This window comes from Anomalospiza imberbis, chromosome 9, assembly GCF_031753505.1.
Source record: "Anomalospiza imberbis isolate Cuckoo-Finch-1a 21T00152 chromosome 9, ASM3175350v1, whole genome shotgun sequence".
Classification (NCBI taxonomy): Eukaryota; Metazoa; Chordata; class Aves; order Passeriformes; family Viduidae; genus Anomalospiza; species Anomalospiza imberbis.
This window is the reverse complement of record NC_089689.1, coordinates 22,295,321-22,322,825: the sequence shown is the minus strand read 5'-3', so window position 1 is coordinate 22,322,825 and position 27,505 is coordinate 22,295,321. Positions and strand designations below refer to the sequence as shown.

The 27,505-nt window shown below is 40.5% G+C and overlaps 1 protein-coding gene and 2 long non-coding RNA genes across 6 annotated transcripts in view; 1 reads left to right on the top strand and 2 right to left on the bottom strand.

Moving 5' to 3' along the window:
• The window catches only part of MAST2 (microtubule associated serine/threonine kinase 2), a 187,716-nt gene extending 165,334 nt beyond the window's left edge, over nt 1-22,382 (bottom strand). For 2 of the 4 annotated variants that reach the window (XM_068198613.1, XM_068198604.1), the window contains exon 1: nt 1,239-1,419. In XM_068198613.1, coding sequence (XP_068054714.1) covers nt 1,239-1,404 — 166 coding nt within the window. In that variant the 5' untranslated portion in view covers nt 1,405-1,419. Of the gene's footprint in view, nt 1-1,238; nt 1,420-4,357; nt 4,381-22,008 lie in introns of those variants that run through there. The other 2 variants (XM_068198605.1, XM_068198606.1) reach the window with 2 other exon arrangements.
• Nucleotides 13,031-21,917, bottom strand: LOC137478668 (uncharacterized). Its single transcript, XR_011001726.1, has 2 exons — nt 21,452-21,917; nt 13,031-16,033 (listed from the first exon to the last, which is right to left on the bottom strand). It is a non-coding gene; the product is annotated as an uncharacterized lncRNA (long non-coding RNA).
• Nucleotides 22,383-22,890: 508 nt separating the features above from the next.
• On the top strand, nt 22,891-27,421 carry LOC137478660 (uncharacterized). The gene is made up of 2 exons (XR_011001717.1): nt 22,891-23,414; nt 24,582-27,421. It is a non-coding gene; the product is annotated as an uncharacterized lncRNA (long non-coding RNA).
• Nucleotides 27,422-27,505: the final 84 nt, after the last annotated feature.

Genomic DNA, 27,505 nt, shown 5'->3' with positions numbered 1-27,505 from the left:
CTTCCAGTTTTCCTGCTTCCTCCTATTTACTTTGCTTTCTTCTACTAAAGGAAAAAAAAAAAAGCTACAGTACTAACTTAGGCCATTGCAGTCAGTCAACAGCTGTGTGGTTCATAAAGTTCTGTTCTCCTCTAGTGATTAACCTACCTTGGAAAACAAACTTACACATGTACAAAACATTATGAATGTTTCCATTTTCAAAAACTATCCACTTACTATAAACAAAACACTAAGGAAAGGCCAAGCCAAAATAAAATATACATGCTTTACTGCTTATTTAATTCTATTACACCTAACACCTCAAACATGAAAATATTTATCTTCTTCTGATAAAAGATGAGGGACTAGGACTGGATGTATTTTCACAATCATGTAAATCAAAAAAGGTGGTTTCACCTTCTTCCTCTTTCCCTCTCACTGAGAATTTTCAACTCTTCTAGTTCTTGCAAGAACATGCAAAGAGGCAAGCAGCCTAATTAGGAAGGAAATGGGCTGCACCTTAACCCTACAGAATAACAGTGGCATTCAGGCATATCAGCTCTTTCTTTCTAGACTGATCATGCAGCTCGCTGTGCTCTATTCCAGCACCACTCTGATATTAGTTTTAAACAGTTATGAAACCATCCCATAGCCCACTAACAAAGTCTTTGAAAAAAAAGAAAACTACTGAACTTGGTCCATTTTTGGGTAATTATTTGCCTATGTTCACTCCAATGATTCTACAGCTGACAAACTAAATTCAGTTACAAGGCTGAATATCGAAAAAACAAATTTTGCACAAACTGAAAAAAATCAAGTTAGTAAACAAGATTTTTACTTCAAATCACAATTGCCTACAGTGCTTTTGAAGCCAAAAAGAAACTGTATAGTAATCAAACATGATATAAAAAGTCAGTTTCCCAGTAAGAAACCAAAGGGCAAAGTGAGCAAGCTTACAGTCAATGCTGATGTTAAAAGGAGTAAGAATACACCAATGTGTCACCTAAAGTTCCACAATTCCATTCTTTAACTTTGCATATTAAATCTTATCTTTTAACTTTTCACTCTGGGCAATATACAAAATTTCACTCTCATTTCTACTGATGTTTCTTTTTGCATCTTTCTCTTACATGAAATTGTGTATGCCCTGCCAACAAGGGGTCACCTTAACAGTGACTTACCAGTATCTTTTATTATGACTGTTATGCCAACAATGCTGCATCTTTAATAGTAACCTCATACTCTACAAAATGGCATACCTGACAAAGAACTTGCCAAGCTACCTCTTCGGAGCTTGCAGTCATCTTGACTTAGCTGACGGTGGAGCTTGGTTTTCCCAGCAGATGAAAAGATGTCAGGATTGCTGAGTTTCCTGCAACGCAGTGGAGTGGACTCAGTTATCATCTCCTGGAGGAAGAAAAACATGCAAAACTTTGTTAATGCCAGCCAAGTATCACCCATCTGAAATATGCAATCTCCAAAGCATAAAGGAGACTGTTTAAAATAATACAAAGAAACACACCCCACCCAAAAAAAGAAAAAAAAAGAACCAAAACAACAACTTTTAACATTGCAAATCCCCCTCTTTGGTGCCCCATGGCTGCACAGAAAGCACATCACAAGGTCCCTGTCAACTCTGGTCCTTGAACACCACTGCAGCAAGAAATAGTATTAATAATAGTCAGAAAAACATAATTATGCTACAGCAGTTCTTTTCTCTTACAGTATTTAGGAGAAAATGGTACTGAAAAAACAAGCTCAGCTTTGATTAAAGCTATTTCCTGCTAAAGCAAAAGTACTTTCTCCAATCTTCTTCAATCTTTATTCCATTCAGTCTATGAGTAATACACCTATAATGAAACTGTTGCAATGTCTATTACAACCCAAAACTCCTATTATAACTTACAGCTCTATGAAGACCACATGCATAACTAAATAATAACTAGGATAACGATCAGCCTTTGTGTCATGTCTTTGTTATTACTACAAACAAAATTAGACATGTATTTGTCAGAAACACTCCCACACGTGAATTCCTTTCACAGCATACAACAGAATTTCAGTCAAAATAGCGTAGGCAGAGCAGTGTCAAGCACAACCACTTGTTAGTGCTTTCCTCATGCTTTTCATTGTTCTGGAGGTGTCAAACTCTCATTCCACACCCAAAGAAGAACAACAAGCTTTGCTATCAGACATGGATTTGAAGATGTGACACTTTCCATTACAGCCCATAGAGATGAACTGTTCAAGTTCTCCCTTCTCTGCAGTGTGAAACACTCCACTTGTTTTAATGGACTCCTCCATTTTATTTCAAATGCTTCTCACTAGCTATACAGCACTTCAAGCCATGCTTATCCTCATAAAAATCTCATCTGAGGCAGAATAAAAACTTTCCCTGCGTGATACATGACCACATGATTTAACATAGTTTTAAATTATGTTTAAATCAAAAACTAGTTTACCAGTTACAGTTTTTAATTAAAATTTGCAGATTCAAGTCAAAATCTGTTTCTACAGTCATTAATTCAAATCTATTCAGTCTACAGTGTTATGCCTCAAACTCTCAAATCCAAACCAGGAGTACACACTTTAAAAACCTCAAGGAGAAGGGAGGGTATGGGAAGGAGATTAATAAAATGGTTTTATATATAAAAAAAATTATTTGGGATTTGAAATAGAATTCGCATTTAGCTCTGAGTCACTCATTCACAACCTTTCTTAGACCCCATCTCCTTCTAATTATGAAATCTTCTGGCACCTCATAATACCTCCTAATAACTTTATTACTGTTTGAGGGACAGCAATGCTGTGCTCCACATCAGCCTCAGCACCTTTCCCAGGCTGCTCTGGATACAATTTCTTCTCTGGTTCTGGTCAGACTTTCAGTCACCACAGTGCCTAAACCAGATCACCAGAGACAGCTGGGTACCAGAGCAGGTCAGCTCACTTGCCCAGCTCACGCAGCTGCAAACAGTTGTGTTGGTGCAAGAGTGGGGAGGGATAGAGAAAACTGCTCAGCTGAAAAACTGTTTAAATCTTATGGTTCCTTGTGCACATCTTGGAGCAAAGAGCATCACATTTTCATTTGTCTCTGACCTTCCCCACAAAGTCCTGAAGTCCTTCGTTTGCAGCAGCCTGTACACTTCTCCTTTTCTGTTATTTGGAGAGCTGAAATGGCATCTACCTGTCTTTCTCCCTGTACTTGGAAGTAAGCTAAATAATATTAAATTGCAGCATTAGCAGTCCCCCAGCACAGGGGACTCGAAAGCTGCAGAGGCCAAGGGCACTGAATTTGCTGTTTCTATTCAGGATGGCAGAACATGGTTTTATTTGTGTGTATGACTGTAAGTAGGCATACAGAAACATGCACAGATACACTTTTAATAAGGCCTGTCCTATGCCTATAATGTCTGAAATCTGGCACATGGTTACCATCTATGACAGTCTGAAATTACCACAACTCAAAAAAAAAAACAAATAAAAAAAAAAAAAAAAGCCCACAAAAAACCCTACGAACATGGGCCCTCCAACTTGCAAACACTTAAGAATTTCATCCAGCCTACCCTCTCACACCCTTTATGTTTCAATTCCAAATATTCCCAGCATCCTTCAGTATCCAGCTACTTCCCTGAAACTAGTCATGTGTTGAAAGGCCCCGTGTATGTCAGCAGCAGTTAAAATTAAAATGTCAAAGACCAACTTAAAGTGAAGTGTTCGAAATGGGACTTCTTTGTTCAAAGTTTTGGGGGTGCTTGTTGGAGTTTTGGAGGTTTCATTTGGTTTGTTGTTTTGGTTTTCCCCGGCAGGTGCAGACTCCCCTCCCCTTGTACACACACACAAACAAACACACCTCTCACCAGTAGTTCTCAGTGAACTGCAACTAAATAAGAACATTCTTCCACTTGGGACACCAGGCAAGGAAAGGCACTGAGCTCAGGAACAAAACTACTCTAAGTCATGGTACAAGCAACTTCTGCGTTTTACATCTCTCTTTCTCCACAATATACAGACAATGCTTACCAGGCAAAGAATGTGCCTGCTTCCCTACCCTTCCCCTTTTCTTCCATACACAGTCTCTTTTTATTGGCAAAAGTAATTACAAATTCTTAATGTGTCTTCTTGAGTTACAGTACACAAGTCTTGTAGATCTGATAATATCTAAATCAAAAGCTCCCAGCTGAAGGGCACACCTGCTCCTATCTGATCAGCTACAACACCCTGCCTACACACACCTTTGAGGTCAGCCCAGTGGCATAAGCCACTTTTCAAAAAGCCATTCCCTGTGACAGCTGTCCCCAGGTTCAGCTTTCCACCAAAACTTCTGCTACAGAGATAAGAAAGGAATAGTAGAAAGGTAAAAACAGCTTCCTACACTCACCAAAGAATCCAGGCTGTCTTCTAGAAATGATGGATTTGGTACATATTACATATGGAAACCTCTTCATGAATCCTTTTCTTGTTAAGCACATTAAACACTGGGCAATATTCAGAAGACTACATAAGTGTTAAATGTCTGAAAGAAAGAGCCTCCAATCACATTCTGCAGGTTTACATGCTGTTGAAGTCACTTTTCACATAGATATTTTAAAAGTTCTTTTTAAAAGTGCACTGTTCTGAGACATCCTATTATGTTTTAAAAAATGCTAAGTGCAACACAGCCAATTTAAAATTTCATTTTGTAAGAGCTGTGCCCATATTGTGTCAGCAAAACAATGAAGAGGGAAAGTTTTAGCTTGATAACAATAGAGCTGTCTTCCATAAGACTGCAATTTACTTCACTCATCCATCAAAACCCTGCTTTGATATTGCAGATCACAGATGAACTGCATGAAAAAGCAGTAGATTACATTACCACTCTCAAACAAGGAAGGAAAAAACACAACATTCCAAATTGATGAATAAAGGAACTCTTTGCAGTGGTAGAGCAAAATTTTGCTTACATGCTTCCAAACTAGTAAATTAATCTATCAGAGCAAGTGGTTGAAGAATAGATTACATAGAACAAACTGCCATAATTTTAAGGACTCTACTTCCACTTTTCAAAAGAAAGAAATGTTACAGCCCTAAAGATGAAAGCATTAGTAAGCATGTAACACGTTGCTCACACCCTGTGAAAAGAACTGGGAGCCTCTCTCCATTCATTTCTTTTCAAAGGCGATAAAGAAGTTAATTTACTTTCGGCTTGTGGCTTTTGCCACAAGCTAAAAATCAGATTCAAACAGCCAGCTGATTCCTGCAAAGCTTAGGGCTGAAGATAAAAGCATCACATAATCTTGATTTGCTAGGCAGAGATTATTGCTATCACTCCCTACAAAGGTACACAAAAGTTTGCTCACATAACTTGAAATAGCAGGAAATTAAGAAGAATGGCCAAAGCCTTTCTTGACTATCAAGAGGCTCTAAATTTCTCAGCTCAGTCAGTTCCCACACTTGCACAGAAAAAGCACTAAAAGATTTCTGATACTGGAATAACACCCAAGTCTGTTCCTCTTGCCTGAAATCTCACATTTGGGTTATCACACTCAGCTGGATGGGAGAACCAGATTGTCATAGGGGATGCAGACAAAAGACAAGAAGCCAAACGTGCTTCTCTATTGGCCTGATCTCTATATCCCCTGTTAAAATCCTGATCTGGTAATTTCAGAATACAGCTACAAGGATCCTTCTCAGCCCTCATTGCACAGGAAGAGTTCCAAGCAATTAAAGCAGGAAATAAAAGAACAAGCATGTAAACCACTGCAAGGATTGTCAGAAGCTCTTTTGTTTAACCATTGTTCATTTAATGGTGCTGCAAGAGAGCAGCACAGGCCTTTAATCTCCAAAAGGCAGGTGAATACTGCAAGTGTGGATTTGTGTTTTGCTTCGACTGCCAGGTGAAGCATCATACAGTCAGCAAGACTGATACATCAGCATCAGACCAGTGCTGGGATTAACCTTCTCAAGCCCTGTTTTTATAGCCTATATTTAAGAACACATCATGCAAAGGACATTTCCTTGCATGTAACTGTGTTACAATTAAATCAAATTTAATCAAACACAAACTACCTCACAATCTCTATGACAAGCAAAAACACTCAATTGTGACTGACAAATATTCAAGGCTGCAGGTCAAAATATGTGAAACTGTTAGCCAGAGGGTGGAGAATCTACACAAAAGTTTTCTATGAACAGGAAATCCATTAGTAAGAAAAATTAGAAACCTTTTTTATGAAGCCTAATGAGCATAACAACCTCAGGTCATCTGGAAGTGAATCCTAGCAAACTGTTGGAAGGAAGAATGAAAATTTAGCTACAATAAATTGGCCAAGAATTCACTGTTATTAACCCATCTTGTAAGGAATATAACTGATGAGCAAAGTAAGTTGAGGGTAACTTGATACTTTCTGAATTTTTTGAAAGCACCAAAAATAGTCAACATTGAAAGCTGCATTTTCTATTTTTTAACACAGTACTGTTTGTCCTTTAAAAGATAAAAGCTTATTGTGTCAGGGCTGTGTGCATATCTGAGAAGCATTCTTTTTCTTCTCAGCCTTTCCTCATCACTTTATATAATCTGTGTGCATACCCTTAACGAAAGATAAATCTGATCCTGTCATTAGGCCTGCTCTAATATACTCTAAATACACAGAAAATTAAAGGCCTAGACAACATATCACAGACCAACTATCTATCTATATAAGTAGCAATTAGTGCAATGGAATAATAGTATTTATGCTTTAGTATTTAGCACTGAAATTTGCCTTAACTTTCTAGTCTGAGCATTACACATTGAGAGGAGAGGCCCAGCAGTTTACCAGGAAGCTGGGGTGAGCCCACATGTAACCAAAATTGTAGGCTAAATAAGAATTTGCAACTAAGTCTCTTTTTAACTGTATCTGCTTAACTCACGTACTTGCCAGCAGCACCCTAAGAAATGTCAGAGACAGCAGAATCAAGGAAAATTACAGTAAATTAACATAGCCTCTTAGGGGCTATAATATATTGGTTTACAACATCAACAACAGAGAAAAGTTTTACAGAATGTATTGCATTATATAAAAGTGTCAGTATTTAAAGACAAGGGAGTTCTAAATTATTTTTCTCAGTAGTATATTTATTTGAAGAACTTTGCAATAAATTCTAAGATTCCTACAACAGTAAATATATAAACTGAACTTAGTGTCAATATTAAGTTTTCAAAATAACTGCAAAGCCATGTGTTATTTGCCACAGTGATGTTTTTAATACATCACACACACATTTACCATTCTGAATACCTACAGCTTCCTCTGCACGCTCATCTGCAGTTATACCACAGATGACAGAAAAGTTACAAACTCAAAACTTCATGTTAAAAAAAATCCCAGCATTAAAACCAAACAAACAAGAAAAAAAAAGGAATGTTCCCTAAAACACCCAGTATCAGAAGCTCATACGATCAGATACACCCTCCTTATCTTCTTCAATGAGATTTCTCTTCTTGTTAACTCTTCAAGAGTTACATGCCCTGTTTGACTAGAACGAATGAATTAGAAGATTTAGGGTTTCATCAGGGAAGTTAGTGCTGTTGACTTTGTTGTGAAGTGTCCCAGCTGCAGGATCACATGAAAAAGCTTGTTAAAAAGAAAAGGTAAATATTTATAACTGTGTGCATTATTAGCCCTTTTCTGAGGCCCATTGAGATGCAGAATTGTTTTATTCCTAATGGAACCACAGTCTAGAAGACAAGGTAATTGATAATTAAATTATATCAGCTTGAATGTTTGGTCCTCACATGAAAACGCAAATGGCTTAAACAAAATATTCAACCCTACTTCGAGATCTCCCCAACATCCAAAAGGGAAGAGTAATTCTTGAATTCAGCTCGTAAATGCCTAAAGCCAAATAAATTTCATCAAGGGAATAAAAAGAAACAGAGCCTCTAAAGTCTGTATCAGACTTCACAGAGCTCAAAGAAACCACTATCAATCTATCAAGACTCCAAACCCCACACCACGCTCAGTAGCTGCACTGACAACAAAACCAGCCTGAACAAAGACACTGAGCATTAAAGGCCACATCATTCCTTTATCATTGCTCTTCTAGCATGAGTATTGCAAACATTAAAAGGTTGTATTGAGCAGGGAAATTAACTCCTGGCCAGATAAAACAAAACAACTCTATCATTCATCATCCTTACTCATACGCTGTAAGGATTAAAAGAAATATAACCCCCACCAAAAAAGGGATTTGTAATAAAATTTGATTTTATAAGACATCAAAACACCTTCTCTCTGAAGATTTTCTTTCAATAGACTCTAAAGATGTGTCAAGCAGCTGATGAGTTCCAACATCAGTGACTAGGATTACTGCAAGTTCTCTTGAGCATCCTGTGTGTTATCAAATTTATCTCATTTATCTTCTCTATCCTTGTCTATTAGGTTTTACATGGTTAAATTGACGTGCATGTTCAGATTTGCTGAAGACCCTAATCCACAGTATTAGCAAACCAAACTTTTCTTGTTTGTGAGCTCCTCACAGATTTATTCAGATATTTGTTACACAGAAAACACTGAACTTAACCCCTCTTAGCCCAGCTAGGCTGTTGAGTCAGACTAGAATGGGAACTGCTCATGGAACCAGGCCAGCAGCAGGAACAGCTGCACTTTCATCTGTGCAGGCAAAGAAACCTATGATTTCTTATTGGCTATGAAAAGGAGACTTACCAGAAGATTCTGCAGGGCACCTTCATTCCCTGCAACACTGATGCTCACTTTGGAGATTTCAGATGCCCAACTACATTGATTTTTGTGCACATGATATTGTCTGACTGTCTCGTTCACAGGGAAAGAACAAACCAACATAAAATACCTACCTATACCTGTGTAAACTCTGTTTAATGCCCAGTAAAAATGTTACAATCCAATTAATTTTTATTTGGAATGTAAACTCCCTGGTTTTTTAGGAACAGAGATTAACAAAACCTACCGGTAAATTTTAAGTTCATTCAATTTACACAAACAATTGCTTCATAGCAATAGAACCAGGAAGAAAGTTTCATCTGATTTTATACATTTCAGACTGGAACTTCCAGGCTGAGTTGAAAAACCTAACAGATGTTATCTGTATTAATATTTGATTCTTGACCCAAAACAATATAGACTTTTCTATGTCTAAGGCACAAATAAAATATATTTTAAATTAAAATACTAGCTGAAAATACAAAGTTTGACAAGTGAACAATAACAGTGCATTAAAATGTGTGTGCTGTATAAAATTACTTATTTACTAATAATACAGATTTCTAATCTTGTTTTGCAAAAAGCAATTTCCAAAGCAAAATGTTAAGGTTCATTAAGTCTGAAGTACAAGCTCTAATAAAAGTATTTATTGGTAAAGTACGAGATACTGCCCTTAAAAAACTGTCCCAAGACTAAGGAGGCCAGAGGAAAGAAATCCATGCCCAACTGCTATTCCAAGGCTTATTTCAAATGAAGCTGCTTACAAAGAAAATATAAAAATAACTCATAAACTGAACTTTGGTGGAGAATCGCTCAGGTGAGCTCAAGGGGATTTTCTTATCAGCCACTGAATGGCTACTTACAGATGGGTAATACAATTTTAAGACTTGATCATAACTCTTAAAGCTCACTTGAATAACAAATATTGCACAAAGCAAAGTATGAAACCAGAAAACACAACAGGAATCCACTTTAACAACACTAAATTTTTTTGCGCAGGATTCTTTTATAGATCACAGATATGACCTGTATAGTAGCAGTAGTGGAACCATCTGTACTTAGAGATTACTGGCAAAATCAAATACAACAAAAACCAATAGACTGCCAAGAGTTAAAACACTACTTGTTCATATACATGACAAAGAGAGACCAACATACAATTTAATCTGGTGTTATCATCACTGAGGAGGATCTCTATTTGGAGCATGAAAAAAAGAATTTTTTTGTTATGTTCCAATTCTTTGGCATCAACATTTTTGTTTCCATGAAACATCTGCAACCTTCTCACTTCCTACCACAAATGAGATAAGCAGATCGATTCAGAGCCAAAAATAAGAAGCACTTGTGAGAGGTTTTTTTCTGAGAACAAATTTTCCCTGAGGTTCAACAGCAGATCTGCATGCACAGAACAGGAAAAAAATTATCAATTTATTATAAAACTGTAAATAAAATTACCAGTGGCTTTAGACCTAAACAAAACTAAGTCAACCCTTGAACACACAATACGTGCTTAGTTCTTAACTTCTCTTAACAGAAATCTCATTAAATGGCAAAGATAAGCTAATTCACAATTCTTATCAATGTCTGCACAAAGAAATGGAGACTCTATAATCTGCATAAAAGCTTCTTCTCACCAAGCAGGGTAATACAGTTCCATCACAAAGGAACAAAAGCCAAAATTTTTTTCAAGGACAAGACGTATTTCTTCCCTTCTGCCGGAGAACAGAAACAATGCCCAGTGTTAGGTTTATGAACAGCACCGTGCCTTGAGCTCAAACAAAGACTGGAGTCAGCAGACACTTCTGAAGTGTCTGCTAAACTGGCAAAACAACCCTGGAAACAGTTTCTCTTCTGTCCTAAAAACAGAGATTAATGGAAATGTCAAAGAATATACAAATAATTAAGCTAATGAATAATTTAGCTTTCAGGGGCATATTTTTGCCACTTTCATACTGCACAGGTGCAATTTAAGTCAATTAATAAAGACATAGTTGCTATTAATATGTCACTGCATTCATCTGTGCCTGGATATTTAAATATCTAAATGCCTTCAGTTACTGCAGTAACCATACAATTCATTTATAAGCTTTTCTCTAAAACAGTGATTATAATTTATTCATTTGTTCTCTGATCTTCTGGTGCTGTCCAGAACACTTGACATCAGTTCTGACTTGATTCCCTCATTTCCTTCAAAAGGTCTTTACTAAGGCTCCATTTTAAAATGTTATTTTTATGATAATAAAATGCTTGTAAATACACAAAATATTGAATGTTGTGATTTTAGCAACTAATAAACCTCTTTTAATTACTAGGCATTCCATTTGTGAGATGACATTTCCTTGCTCTGGGGCATTATAAAAGCTCCTTTACAATTAAACTGGATTATGATACAGTCATGAGAGCTGCTGCTAGTCCTCAGTGAACAGAGGACACACAGCTACCAGATAAACAGAATGAACATCAAAGAAACATTGCTAGACATGAAATCACTATCAGTGCATTTTTTCCAAGTAGCACCCCACGCTGACATTACACACTCTTGTCCAGTTTTGTCTTTCCCAGAGTTTAACACTTTGCTTGCATTAGTGAGGTTGTATTCTCTGAAAGCTGCACAGAAGACAAAGGTAGTTTTGTCCTTTGTATACTTGCTTCATAATGACAAATGGTATTCTGAGAATGCAGAGAAACACAATTTGATGATTCTGAGCTGTATGCCCTTCAACGCAGAGAGAAGCAAATCTCTGGTTTAGCACCTGGGATATCAGGAAATCACAGAATAATGTATAGGCTTTGGTTAGAAGAGATCTTTAGAGATCATCTTGTTCCAACCCCACTGTCATGGGCAAAGATACCTTTCACTATACCAGGTTGCCTCCAACCTGCCCTTGAACCGCTGCAGACGTGGGTACCCACCACCTCTCTCAGCAACCTACTCCAGTGTTATCACCACACTCTTTGTAAAAACTTCTTCTTATATCTAATCAAAATCAACCCTCCTTCAGTTTAAAACCATTACCCCCTGTCCTATCCCAAGAGGTTCCACCAAAAGAACTTTGCACAGGGAGACAGCATTCCTGGAAACATGGAACTAGGCTTAAACCACTTGCAGAGTCTAACTCAGGTGTTTGTGCAGTCTTTCTGCACGTGTATGACCCTGAGTGGGATGAAAACAACCTACAGAGACAGCAGCACCAAGTTCCCATCATACATAGTAACAGAAAGGCATATAAGAAAACTAATGTATGAGAAAACTAGGTTTTTAAAATCATTATTGAGCTCAAAGCATGACAGCTGTATTTTCAAAGGATAAAAGGAAGACAGGCTTGAGCATCAATTAATCAATCTGACAAGTACTGCATTTCATAGAATTCTTCAAGCTTCCTGAAATGTAACTGAAATGTTTTCTCAAGTTTTCATCCCACAGACTGAATCCCCCTCACTCCTTGGTGGATGTACGTTTTCCACTTAGTTTTTGTTTGTTTGGATTAACAAAGTACAACAAAGTGTCTCAAGTTTGGGTCTAACTGCACACATAATTTAGTCTTTAGCACAACTGCCTTCACAATGCTGCAGGCCAGCATTTGTTTGCTACTGTAACCTTTCTGTACTGTCTTTTCCATCCTGAAAGACAATCTGCTCTGTGAACTCTTCCATCAAATCTCATAGGGGAAATTCAAAAGGGATGGCAGGACCTACACAATCTATTACTGGGTTTTAATCCTGTTGTGCTAGCAGCTAACATATCCAAGTGAAAAACACACACGGTGTATATCCAGCCAATTTCCACAAGACAGCTCACAGCCACTGCAAGTTAGGACCAGCTGAATGAGCCTCTTAGAAGCAAAAACTTCACTGGAAATCTATCCTGAATGGATTGCAGGGTGTTTGGACAATGAGCAGATAATGGAAGGTCCATTCTAGAAGTGCACTGAAAATCAGCTTCTTATTATAACTCGTTAAGTATTTTTAGCATTAGCTGAATTAGCTGATATGTCAAACACCTACAAGAGTTTCAGAACACAGCATGACTCAGTAAATGTCAATACAAAAATTTGCCAAGTATCAATCAATTAACTAATCAACTTATTTTGGCTACAAACAGCTGAGAATGTTTATGGTTGATTACTTCTCACACCTTATAACAAAAATCATTAGAGAAAATCTTCCTATATGGACAGCTCATGGAGACGTGTGCGGACTGAAACTAAATCAGAAATTACACTTCCAAAATTCTTACACTCCCCAGAGTCCACCCTCAACAGTGCCATCTGCTTCTGGAAATTTAAACACATACATGGAATGCTTTGAATTGCTGTCTTGCTTTTACATTCATAAAAATCCAGACCAACTAAAAGGTTTTAAATCATGTTTTATTGGTAGAAAGGTTTACTATATGTGTAACAAAAAGTGAAAATATTTATGATGCAACTCCAATATCAAAGACTATTTTTTTTCTGGAAAGAAACACAGCATCATCCTGTTTTCCATGTACATAACAGACTCCATTAACACTAGAGCAATTTCAAATAGCAAAAAAATTATAAGCTACACTTCCAAATTATTGCAAGACTAGGCCATCAGTCTTGAACCCTCTCCCCTCACTGCACTGTAACATGTATTTCTAACAGAACATTTGAAAATAACTTCTGACAGATTACTAGATTTAGGGTTTGTGGGACCTAACTGTAAGTTAAATAAAAAACTCAAAAGACACAGCTTAGAGGAAGCACGAATTAAAAAGTATGTGGTTTCAAAGGTAGTTTTTGAGTGTCCATGTTTCTTCCTTCAAAGAGCAGCATTTTCACCAGGCTTCAAACAGTACTATTTCACTACAAAAATACACTAACCACAGCACATCATTATTTGATGTGGAAATGAAATCACTGAGACTCTATATGACTTGTCCATTTATCTATTGTGGTTCTTGAGAAACAAAGTCTTGCTGAGGGATAAAGCATTTTGGTTCAGTCTCAAATAGTTCACCAGCCTGGTGGTCTTCACTGCTTCATTAGCTTCAGCTACTCAGCTTCCATTAATAGGAATTAAATAAGACTTCAAAAAACTTTTATTTTAAATAAATGCCTATCATCATATCTACAATAATCCACTGCCTTTCTTATAGCACAAAAGCTATGTTGGCTTATGGCGGGCAGCGTGGGCATCAAAAAATATCTATCAGAGAAAAATAAAGAATTGCCCCTTCTAGAGACTCTTAAGAACTACCTTGACAGGCAGGACATTTACACTCTGTGCTGCAAGAAGGCAGGTAAGCTTGCTCAAGAAGTCAACTGCTAAGTGTAAAGTCACACATACCCATTCCTCCAACACAATAACACCTGGATATATTACTTGGTGTCCCAAAGCCTCCAGTCAGGAATATATCCAAAATCTTTGAGTGCTTTGCAGCTGCCTAATTCTAGCCTTGGACAGCACCCCACTGTTATCCTCAAGTGCTCTGTAACAAACAGTAAGTAGCAGCAGCTTTCCCCTTAAGGCTGATAATTTTTCTAAAGTAAAGCCATGCCACACCAAACCCAGGCACTTCTGATAGAAGAATTCTCTTGGCTCCTTCACTTCTATTCCGCTTTTGGACAAGAAATGCAGTGTACTGGATCTTTCCACTGCCTGGTTAGCTATTCTAATATGCAAGATATGAAATTAATGTGACTAACACAATGTTTGCTCTTACTCTTCACTTGTGACAGGAAATCGAAATCTCACATGGGCAAGCTGAATCATCTAAGCTGCTGATGCAATGCCTACCTAGTTATTGATTTACACAACAGAAATTTGTCCATTAATACTCAACTTTGAGAGAAGTGACGATTCCATTTTCTCAGGCCAGAGAAGTGCCCTCAGCCCTCTGGTGCCACTCTGCTCTTACCCCACAAGCCCATTGCAGAATTGGTCACTTAACTCCACATCCCTTTTGTCTGCATCTGGATTTCTCTTTTGGCTCAATTCTGTTATTATCCAATAAGCACATTACAGAATTGATCCCTTGATTCTGTTCCCCTTTGCCTGCTTTTAGATGACTCTTTCCCTCAGTCACTTTTTCAGCAGCCCACATTTTTAAACATTAGTATGAACACACAAGTGAACTCAGAGGAAGAGCTCACCAGGAGCTGCCATCTCTGTTTGATGAGGACACAGAAAGGCAAAACTATGAAAGGCTAATGAAGAAGTCAGGCAGAAGCAGCTCTGGCATCAACAAGAATCAGCTTACAGCAGGCAGTGAGACACACCTATGGGGCACTGACATGTTTGTTCTTTCTGGTTTCTTTTCCTGCCCCCTCAGAAAAAGGACCAAGAAGAAAACAAAGATAGAACCATGTGTGTCACAAGAGAACATCTGATTCCTCCGCAGCTACACCCTGGCTTCTTTGCTGCCTTTATTTCTCCATAGAAAAGGGAATAAACTTCAGAAGATAAAGTCTGAGGATAAGTAAGAATGCCTGCCAGCTAACCACGCACTCTGGACTCTGGTTTACCATATTAGATGCTCCACAGGCTAGAACTGTGTTTTTTATTAGAAAACAGCACTTTTTTCTTTCTTCCTGCCATAAAAAAAGAGTCAGACAGCAACAAAGGAAGATGAGAAAAGGAAGTTTGAGGTCTGCAAACAGTAACTGAGTTTTTAATGGCAAGTTCCAATCACAACTTGTAATTCAGGAGTCTTTACCAATGTCCTCCTTAGGAACTTTCTTTAGCTCCCTTGACCAAAGAGACACAGGTCAGAACTACCCTAAAATCAACCCTAAACAACAATGTCACAGAAAAGGTGGCAGTAAGCATTTATACAAACAGATGGTTCCTGATCTTCTAGAAGTCAGCAGCACTCCATCCCTCCTGTAATAAAAAGGGGCAATGATGTTTAAAGAACATATTTGGCTATGATTAAGCTATACTTGCTTTTATAGAATATGTAATGTGAATAGTAAAAACTACACTTGATTGCAAATACAATCTGCATTGCTATCAATAAGTCCATTTGATTCAGTTTATGTGCTTGAATTTTGAAAATAAACCTTCATCTTCTTCAGATTAAGTTTCATCCCAGCCTGTAGGTTTTGACATGAAGTTATAAAGAACAGCTTTGAGTGTTGTGAGCTGTTAGCCACAGGGTCCATGACTGGGGGAGCTGCAACAGAGCTGTGATCAACAACCTGAGAGTCAGAGCTGTAGAGAAAACTGAGAAGCAAAGTGCCAAATGAACTCCAAAAACTTTATTCTTCACTTGTCAATCAAAAGGGAAGACCCATGGTAGAAATAACCAAAGAACACCAAACTGTTCTGCAGTCTACATACAGAGCTCATCACAACAGGGGTACTGCCTTTACTAGCATTGATGTCACCTAGAGGGAAAAGAAAAGAAAATACTTAGTATATTTCAAGTACAGAAGTTCTAATTCGGAAAAAAGAAAGAGCTCTTCGGTTTCCAGGCTTGCCACGCAGCAAGGAAAGCATGGTAACAGCTTCTCTGTAGTTGTGGAGACAAAATAAATCTGAGTAGCACTCTGGGGTTTGGCCAGTTTCTCCCTGCTGGTCACTGACTGCTTTCCAAAAAAGAACAGGGTGAGAAGTCAGTGGAAAAGATCCTTTGCTATTCCTTCCAAGAAAAAAAAAATCAAAATATAATGAAAACATGAAAGGAGTAATAAGCTTTCTAACCTATCGTTTATAAGTAGTCTTGGACCAATTTGCATGATTTTACTCATAGATGGAGAAGAAATATCCACACATGCATAATGTTACAAAACCCTCTCTCATATGACACACCCAACTGTGGTAATGCAATCCCCAAACTTGCAAAAAGACAAGTATCCAAAAGAAGTGAAGGAGGAAGCCTGTCTGCAATCACACTATCTCAGGCTGCTGCCAGAATATTACCTGGATTTGGCAAACACTCCAAGAACAATCAAGAGGGAAAAGCACAGAGTTCTAGAAGCAAAAGAACTCAGTCTCTTCTGTTCCAACCAAAGCTCAATTTTACATTTCAAATACTTCTACATGGAAAAGAGATCAGATAGTAGAGAGTTTTTACTGCCTGTGCTAGCAGAGGCATATTCCACAGCTGAAAGTTGGCCATTAGACAAAACAAGCGTGGAAGTAAGATGTCGTGTAGTTTTCTAACAGCAGGAATAATTAAACATTGGCAGAGCTTTCAGAAGAGGTGACAAACACACCATGATCTAAGGCTAAGATAAGATCAGTTTCTAAGAGAGATGTTTTAATTTATCTTTCAGGAAAGCTCCACAGACTGCACGTATGGGGAAATCACACTGGATAACCTCAGTGTTCCATTTTGGCTTTGGGACAGAAAGACCCACAAAGTTTCAAAGACAGGTGGAAAAAAAGAATTTTTTTTTGTCACCCTCAGAAAGTTTATAGCGCTACAATTCCAAGAGACAGTCATTGTTAAATGAATTGATTGTAAGTCAGCTTGCTCAAAGCTCAGGAAATACTTTGTATCCAAGCAGAAATTACTAAATGTACTGTCTGAGGAACACACAGGACCTCCCTTCTCCAGGCAGGTCAAAATTTACAGCTGGAGGCAGCCCAGTGCACTGACTGCCCTACAGAAAGGGCTCGCCAACACAAAACTAAGCTGGATTAAGGAGGTGTTTGGCCTTTCCCTGTACTGTGTTTGCACTTTTCCTGCTGGCATCCTCCAAACATTTCCTATACAACAAAAAGACACAGCAGGGGAGCCTTCAGGTTCAGCAACATTTCAGTCCAGATCTTCATGAGCAGCAGCTGAGTTAAACTTTATACACAACAAATGGACCATCTACCCCAAAATCCTACCTCTACAACTGGCAGTTCCTCACCAGAGCCTTAGACTGCTTGTTGAGATTCTGCTACTGTTTTCCCCTTCATCTCTTCTTAACTAACAAAGGCGCAAAGTCATGGAATCTACTCATAAATCCTTTCCTGGTTACCCACAGCAAGAGTGGGAAGCTTGTCAGAAGTGATGGGGTCTGTTTCTCCTCCCTCACATCTCCAAGCAAGCACCCCTGGGTAGAACCCCCTAGTTCCCTGCATGCCTTTAGAGCAGAGAGCATCATTCAGTGATGCTCAGTGCTCAGTATTCTCTATTTTTACTCTTTGACTCTCAGCCTCCATCCCACTAGACCTGCCACAATACTTCAGTTTTCCTCACATCTGTTTATCATCCCTCTGCTTTTAGAGGAAGAGGACATTTAGATTTGTTAGGGACACACTAACTCCCACTCCTCGTGGAAAAAAAATAACAAAGACATCCCATACAGACAAATAAAAGCAAGCATCATCCATTTGCCCCATTCCAATGTTCTCCTAGACTTTAGCTGATTTCAGGTGTTTTCCTCAAGTGGATCCAGCCTATTTATTAAATAATGCTCAGTCTTAATTGCCTCCTTTGCATCCATTACATCCCTTGGGGAAAAAAAAATAAGAAGTACACTTATTACCTTGAGCATGAAGATCCACCTCTTGCAAAGCCTGAGTCATCACTTGATACCAGAGGATACAGTGAGTTGCTGTTTGCTACCTACCCCCTGCAGACCAACCACGGTCCTGTATAATTCCATCACAAACCTCTTCTAGAAACAGAAGAATACTTTCTATGCGGAATTTGTCTTCTACCTGAAGAACAAAATGCTAACAAAAGCAATTCTGACAAATATTGGCTATGATCCATGTCAAATCGTTCACTATAAATATCACTGAAATTAATTATGTCAGCATGATATGGAAACAGCCTAGTGCTTGAAATGTGCCTCTGGATGAGGGTGACTGTCATGCATAAACAACCATCACTTTCACCTCAACTTCCCATTTTTCTCCTTCAGTGCAGTGAGCAATCATACAACAATTAAGCTGATCCTTTACGGAAATCCAAGTGGGCTGTGTTTGACAAAGATGCCCTCACTCAATGAAACTAAAATGTCATGGAGTAAGAAGGACACTTCAGTCATGAATTAAAGACTGATGAACAGGAAGTAAGTTGGAGCAATTGGCCTTTTTCCCAAAAAAGAAGGATCACCAGTGAAGTCTCACATGGATCTTTTCTGGGATCAACACCTTCCATATTTTAAAGCAAAAACTAGCAAAGAAGTTTGACACTTACGTGACAGAGTTTGCTGACAATGCTTAAGTTATTGAAGATTGCAAAAGCAATGTCCAAAGATCTGAAGAAGACTTTAATGATACAGTTTAAGTGGGCTGTAAAATAGCAGGTAAATGCAAAATGATGCATAGTATTACAAAAAATGTGTACACAATGACAAATTCTGAACAAGTTATTACCATTTAAAAGAGTGACTGAAGTTATCATAGTTCCACAGAAGAAACAACTCAATGCTTAAAGATTGTCTAGAAAAAGCATGTAGAAGATTAGAGAATGACACCTAATATGCCATGGAAGTTTACTGGGTGGCATAAGCTGAAATACTGTAGCTAGTCCTGGTTATTGTAACCCAACCCTGTCCCTTGGATTCCTGCATCACTGTCTCCAAGCAGGAACACATCTGCAAAAGGTGCAAAGAAGACAGCAAGGACAATGAAAGGAGTAGAGTAACTTCCTTCTGAAATGCCTCTGGAAAAGTCACAAGCAAGGGATGGCAAATAAAAGAAAAAGTCATCAACCCATAAGGCACACAGAATAGCATGGATTCTCCTTTTCACCCTCTTGCAATACAAGAAGGAACAAGCAAGGCACGAAACCAAGCAGGCAGAAAGTTTAAAAGCAAACAAAAATAAGTGTTTTTTCCACACAAAATGTGTTTAAGCCCTACATCTCAGCCACAGGATGTTGTGGATGCTACAAGCATACACGGCTTCAAACACTAATTGGACAAATTCATAGAAAAAACCCACTGGGGGCTTTAAAAACAAATATCACCTCTGGTTCAGGAAACCTATGAGCCACAAATTACTGGAGGCTGGGAGAGGCATTTCCTCAATATACACTGTACTCTTCTCCAAGCATCTGTTCTTGGCAGCTGGGAGAGGCAGGATACTGGGCGAGAGGGATCTTTAATGTGCCCAAGTACAGTCATTCTTAATTCTTGCATAATGCACGAGAAAGCACAAACATTAATCGTGTGCACGTCGGAACTACAAGCAGAGCAAAGAACCAGATTTTCAAAGGCCTTAAGGTCAGTACAGCAACTAACTGCTGCAGTCATCGTTTGATAAGGACTTTTTTCAACACTGGAGTAGCTCAGCCTCTCCCAGCCACAAACTTGTGCAAATGTATGGCAAACAAAGAGATCTGAATTTAATCCAGAATGGTTGGCTGCAGCTGTGCACACTGTTGCACTGGCACTGCTGAAAGCATGTTACGGGCTTGGGAACAACCGGGCTTCTTAAATCAGAAGGGCCCCAAAGGAAATGCTTGTCAAGCTACAAGCTGGATCAGTGAAAATGGAGTATCTCACTGTCTTTTGCATCTCAGAAGGCCTTTTTTACCACATGCACACTACCAACCACAACATTTAAATAAATGCTGAATTATTTGTATTTAAAGACATAACTGCTGTTTGTCACATTTGTCCAACACACCCATTTATTTGCAGCTGTTTACCACACTTACAAAACCTTAAATGAAAGACAAAAGGGGAGAGGGGATGAGAGCTTCTTCTTAGAAGTTTGGGGAATATCTCACACACGGCTGAGTAGAAGCTTTCTTAACTTTAGCTGAAAAACTCCTCCTCCATCACACCAAATACCTGCCAGCACCCAAAGATCTGTTCTTACAAGTCACTTCAGGTCCTAGTCAGAGCACCCAAGTTAAACACAAATTGGCACTATTTCCCATTAAAATGCCTTGTGCATCTCAAAAACTGACACTTCTGAATTTGCAGCCTTCCCTGGCTTGCAGCATTGGGGTTGTTTCGGTGAAACTGCCCAAGTGTTCAATATATTATTCAAGACATAGCATGTTCTGTGTGCACGATTTTTAAGTTTCATTCACACTACCGAGAATGGAAATAATTTCCTTCGATTTCCATGTCAATATCGTAAACAATATGTCAAAACAGTACAACAAACACGTTGCTGCTGCATTTGGTTGCTCTACAAATTTGCTCATTTCACGGACAGCTGGGAAGATACTGGGCGATCTCTTCTGATTTTAGATATTTCTTCCCTGAATAAAGATTGTAGCATTCCTTAGCTGTTTCGGGAAAGAATAAAGATCAAAAGCAGCAGCCTCTCTTAACCACCTGGCTTAACAAAGCACTAGAGAACAAAATAATAGAGGTCTCCTCTTCAAGGGCCCAGTCTGATAAATCTGTATTCAAGAGATATCCTCTAGTCAAAGCCAAAATCCAAGGCTCCTATAATTGAAGGCAATGTGATGCAGCTTTTCTAGGAAAACAAAAACTAAGAAATTATTTTTAAAATAGCATAAACCTGTGCATCTGCAACAGTGATGTAAACTTAAAACACCTTTTTGACAAAGAACCTAGGCCTTCTCTTTACTCCAAAAAATGGCAAAACAGGGCAATGAATTACTGCATCCCAGGAATCTTCATACTTGTGATACCTTCTCCTTCTCTTCAAATAAACAAAAAATAGTATTAGCTGTCACCTACATTTTTCCACTGCAAAGTGTCACCTCCCATTTTTATCTCTTGTAAAACTAGGACTATGAAACCAAAGTGTTGATGATCCTAAACTTTGGTTTAGGATCTCTCTGGTCTCTCGTCCTTGCAATCCAAAGCACCAATCAGTAGATCCTATTTTTGTGGATATGAAAGACATAAAAGTGGACATACTGAACTTACACACTCTCACACGTAACAAGCCTGTGCATTTTCAAGTCTCTGCAATGGTACAGTGTGTTTCCTAAACAAACCACTTCTGGAATTAAGACCTAAAACGCTGGAAAATGCATCGTAATCATCATCGCGATTAGGAGTGACCTACAGAGGGTTACTAGAAAGATGTATTCTGCGATTAGTAACACCAGCCAGCACACACCCGACTTCACTGCATCCTCCCCCGCCTTCCGCGGCACGCGGGAAGACTCCCGGCACCGCGGCTCCCGCAGCACTCACTCACTCACTCACTCACTCACTCAGGCCGTCAGCACCGACACGGGCACGCCACTGCTCCCACCCCTCGCTCTTCTGGGGGCATCTCCATGCGGGAGCGCACGGAGCGTGCGAGGATGCTCGGAGGCTGCCGCCGCACCGGGCGCCGCCGCTCCCGCCCCGCGCCCCCGGCCGCTCTCCCCCGCCGGAGCGCCGCGGTCCCGGCCCGGGGCGGGCGCGGACCGGCCCCGCCACGCGGGGCGCGTCTCCATAACAACGGCGACCCCCGCCCCGCGCCCCGCCTTTACCCGCTCCGGCGCCCCCGCGGCCCGGGCGTCCTCCGGCTCCTTCCTGCCGCCGCCCCCCAGCAGGGCGGCTCTGCGCTCCGCCGCGCTGCCGGACACCGCCCGCCCGGGCTCCCTCCGCGCCGGCGGCGGCGGTGCCGCTTTGTCCCCCCGAGAGCGGCCCTTCCTCATCGCGGCGGCGGCGGCTGCTGCTGCTGCTTCTTCTTCTCCTCCTCCTCCTCCTCAGCGGCGGCGGCGGCACGGCCGGGGCCCCATGGCGGGCGGCGGTCACGGAGCGCCGGGGCGGCGGGGCGGCCGCGGGCACCTGCGCGCGGGGCGCGCGGGCGCGGACATGCCGCGCGCTCCCGCTCCCGCCGCCTGTCAGCGAGCGCGGCCGCCGCGGCGCCGCCCCGCTCCCGCCCCGCGCGCCGCCCGCCGCCCGCTATCGCGAGAGCAGCGGGCGCGCGGCCGGGAGGAGGAGCGGGACTCGTGGGCACTGAGGGCGGGCGGGAGCGAGAGCCCCGGGGGAGGCTCCGCGACGGGCTCCCGGTAGGGCTGTCCCGGGCAGCGCCGGCCCTGCCGGGCGGAGCAGCCTCTGCGTCCGTGCCAGGGCTGCCTCACAGGAGCAGGCTGGGAGGTGTGAGATCAGGATGCCTCTTGGCGGGAGTGTCGCGCGGGCGTGAGGGCAGCGTTTGTGTCCCACAGCGTCAGTCTCCCTCCCGGGCGATGTTCCGGAGCCGTCTGGATGCCATCCTGTGCCTCGTGCTCTGGTGGTCCCGTCCAGCCTGACTCATTCCGTGATTGGCACAACTGCAGAATCGCAGAGTCACACCACGGTTCAGGCTGCACGGGACCACCGCGGCTCGTCTGCTCCAACCTCCCTGCTCAAGCGGGGTCGCCCCGGAGCACGAGGCACAGGATGGCATCCAGGCGGCTGCGGAACATCGCCCGGGAGGGAGACTCCACAATCTCTCTGGGCGATCTGTACAAGTGTGTGGTCACCCACAGAGTAAAGTTCTTCCTCATAGTCAGGTAGAACTTTTCTGTGCGTCATTCTGTCCCTATGATTGTGATCCGAGATCAGCTCAGATGTCCGGCACAGTCCAGCTTCCCTGTCAATAAATTCTTAATTGTCCGTGAAAATCTCAGGTGGGTGCAGGACCTTCCCAGTGGTTTTACACGTAGACAGTCACATCGGAAAAATGCCACAGAGTTCCTCCAGCATCCCTTGGTGGGATCCAAGCCCCGGGCCCGCAGTGCCCAGGCGAGTGGAGAACCTCTGGGTATTCCACATCCCTCCACAGGAACTCAAAGCTGCAGCAGAATGTTCACCAGCTGTGCTCCTCCACTTCTTAGGGTGTGGATTAAGATGTCGTTCACCATCTTAGCAGAAAAGACAAACCTCCAGAGATTCATTACCTCAAGGAGTAGTAAGAGAATATCACCATCTTGTGTTTCATCTCAATAGTTCACACCCTCTTGGCATTTTTGTCTTTGCAAATTATTTCTTGAGGGTTAAAGTTACCAGTTTCTGTATTCATTTTTCACGAAAGCAACTTAGAAGTTTTGGGGTTTTTTCTTCGCTATTACCAAGTCAGAAATCTTGCTGCTCCTGCAGAAAAACTCATTTTTCCATTTTACTAAGCTGAAAAGGCTCATATATCTTCAACCAGGAAATCTCACTGTATAAATTTTTTATTCATTTTGTACAAAGACAACAAAAATACAATTCCCAACGATTTATTGAGGTAGAAGAGTGGGAGCATTTTAAAGTAATTATTAATGTTTAAATGCATGCTGAAAACTATTTCAGGATGCTGGATTAGTCAGAGAGGTCTTTTCCATCATAATTGTATATGATCAGGATGGACAACCATGTGGAACTTCCCAGCTGGGAATTCTGCTCTAACTAAATGTAAATAATGCAAATTTGTGGAATCTTGGCGTCCTTGTTAATGTGAGTCTATTAGGATGGCACAGTGCCTCATCATAATTTGGCTGGATCTTTGCCCTCTTGCAGCATAGATGCCAATTAGTTATTTGTTGGTTATGGCCTGTGGGACACCTTGATCTGGCTCACACCTGTTTGCTTCGTGTGCCAGAAAGGAATTCATGCACACAGGAAGAAAAGTCACAATGAGGATATGTATAACATTACCTGTCTAACATATTAAACAAATAAACATGTTAGAAACAAATCTTCAGTTGTTCCTTTTAGACAGAATTGCAAATAATTGCCTTCTGGTTCTGTATTTTAATTTAAATATTAAAAATATCTTTCATTTCTCCAAATCAAAAAGCCATTTTGAAGTTAATAGGACATTTTATTTGTGAAGAGATTGTGTTTGGATTGCTACTGGCTCATTTCCTTCCCTGTTTAATATTTTGGACTCAAAATGTCTTTCCAATATTTTTGAAACAAAAGAACAGTGAGGTTTCATATTAACAGAATAGGAAAAATACTACTCATTTTACTGATTCTCCCATATTTTTTTCCATTTAAACATGTCACTGAATATGACCTGAATCTGCAGACCAGTCTGAGTGACCTGATTTTTCTTTTCCATATGAGCTACTTTTCTGAATTTTTTTTCCAGCTTTAAATAAAAGTGAACAAATAATGAGAGGCTTGGCAGGGAAAAGGAGTACAGATTAATGAGGCAGAGCATGGTGTGGTGCTACATCTATGCTCATGATGTTTGTCTCCAGAAATCTTCTGTCATATCTAAAAAAGACACAAGAGTAATTAATAAAGGCTTATAAAGGGCATGATTCTTAGGTTATCTACACTGACTAACACAGAGCAGGGCACCAGAGTCTGTGTAGCTTGTGTGCTCACACTCAGCTAATGCAGTTTCTCTTTGCAGTTCCAGATATTTCATTTCCCTGGCTTCCAACTTGGTTTTTTCCCATATAAAAAAGGTCCCAGCATGCTCTTCTGATTCAGAAGGTAGATGGAATGATACTGTCAGGAAAAGTTCCCTTCCATTCTTCTCTAGCTGGTTTAAAGGGACTTTGGTAAGGCAGAACACCATCTACTCGAACTCACTCCATATTTTCTAGAATGACAAATTCCTCTGCAACATTTTTATGACTGCTTAGCACACAGCTACAGCAATAATTCCTGGAGCTGGAAGAGAGATATGCAGACAGAAGCTGTGAGGTTAAAACCTCTTTATTCCAAACAGAATAGAAAATGCTAAATAGTAGAAGTCATTCTGCTGAGCAAGAGAATTTCCTCTTCAAAATGAAATACTTAATCACTTGAATCCCTATTAAATTTGACCATTTCGCAAAATCAGTGCCACACATAGCCCAGCTGATCACCTGCTTCCACTGTTTCCAAGGCAGAACTACATCACTAATGCCATCAAACAAGTCTATCACTGCATCCTGTCATTTGTTATTCCACTCACACTGTACACACAGCCTTCCCTCTCAGTATTTGTGCTCTGTATGAGACGGAGGAAATGGCTTTGGTTGTTCTGCATGTGAATCTGTCACGCACCTTCTGTTAGTGACCCAGTTCTAATGGTATTCACAGACAAGTTCTGGGCTTACACTGGAATACTAATGTTTGGCAATTGGCAGTGTGCAGTCAGGCAGGAGGAAGGCACAGGACTGCGGCATGTGGTGCTGTACCTGCACAGAATGTCAGTAATGACAAGTAATTAACAGGCTGCACATCATCACCCTGACTCCTGCCTGTTTCCCCAACTCCATGCATGTGACAGCATTCTTTCTTCAAGATGAAAAAAAAAAAAAAAAAAAAAAAAAAAAAAAGCATGATACAACTAGAGAATACCAGTTATAAGCAAAATAAAAAATACAGGTAACAAAGTGCCACGGAGCCAGCAAGATGTGCTGGGCAAAGCTTTGACTGAGACTAACCCATTGCGCCTTATAGAATGAAGCATCCTTTTGTTCAGCAAAGTTCAAAATCCCTATCCCAGCCCTGCCAGGCTGGCAATGCATGCTGCCTGCATAGCACAGGAGCGCAGCCGCAGAGTGCATCTCCCCATCAGCACCCCCAAGCTCTAGGGAAATGGTGAGAAACAAAGGATTTTCCAAAAGAACACAGGAGAATTAGTAAGTCTGGGACCATGACACAACCTAGGCAAAATTTCTCATCATCTGGATCTAGTGAGGTCTGGTAGTTGAGAATCATAGAATATTTTGGGTTGGAAGGGACCCACAAGGATCATCAAGTCCAACTCTTGAGTGAATGGCCCACATGGGGATTTAACCCACAACCTTGGTGTTATCAGCACCGTGCTCTGACCAGCTGAACTCATTCCAGGGTCAAAAAGGTCCATTTTAGACATTTGTGTAATTAATAAAAATACTCATAGTTACATGAGGACTTTTTACAGGAAGGCTTTAAACAGTCATGCCTCAAGGCACAAACTAAACATTGACTTAAGGAGGATTAGGAAGAACTTTCTTACCAGCAGGTTTTTTTCCATTAAAGTATACTATGCCATATATTATTCTAGTGCATCTTCACTGGAAACTACTACTATTAGTCTGTTTTAGGGATGGACTAATGAAGTAAACCAGCAGACATATGAATGGCAATTACTAGATCTAGATATAACAAAATTCCAGTCATAACTGGATATTATTTGCTTTCCAATAGCTTTCCTTCTTCATATACCACGAAGGACATGTATCCTTGTTTGCAGTGATGCAGTATGTCAAAAGTGACAGCTTTGCACTGCTCTAACCTTGTTCTAGGTAATCATATTTACATCTGATAAGGAAGTAGAAGATAAAAATATGAAAATATGTAGTAGAAGTTAAAAATTATGGTTGTGAAGTATCAGGAGAGCTTAGTGCAATAGCTAAGTTAACAGCATTTCTTAGCTACAAAAGCTCATCAAACAGATTGTAGCTTTAAATAGAGGAAGAGACCAGTGAATGTGCTGCTCTCTGTCAGTTTGGGCTTGACTGTACAGCAATTGCTACAGTAGGGCTGCTACCCCTTTGTGTGAACAGAGGACAAATTACATAGCACAAAAATACATATATTTGTGTGTATTTCTGAAAGGTCCAAAAAGAGAAGCACATTAGGAAGGGGGAGAGATTGGCCAGCATGAGTGGATTCAGATCCTAACTGTTGTCACCCTCTCTTTGGCACCCAAACAAAGATGAGATTTAAGAAGGGCCAAGGGGAGGATTACACATGGTTCTACTGTTACTTACAGAAATGCCTCCCAAACAGAAGATGACAAATACAAAACAGCAGCCATGGAAATCCAACAGGTGTGCTGGGAAGGGTGGTACTGGCATACTTTGAGAGACTTAAAGGTGTCTATGTTGAAAGAGAACAGTCAAAGAGGACCTAGATTACTGAGGAAGGATTTGGAAGCAAAATCAAGTCCTGGTTTATACAATAGAGAGCAGAGCCATTTGAGGGGTGCAGAGAGAGATGACAGTGTAAACAAAGGTACTGGGCAAAAAAACACCTGTTTCATGACTGTTGTGGTCAATTTTCTAACCACAGAATCATCACAGGACA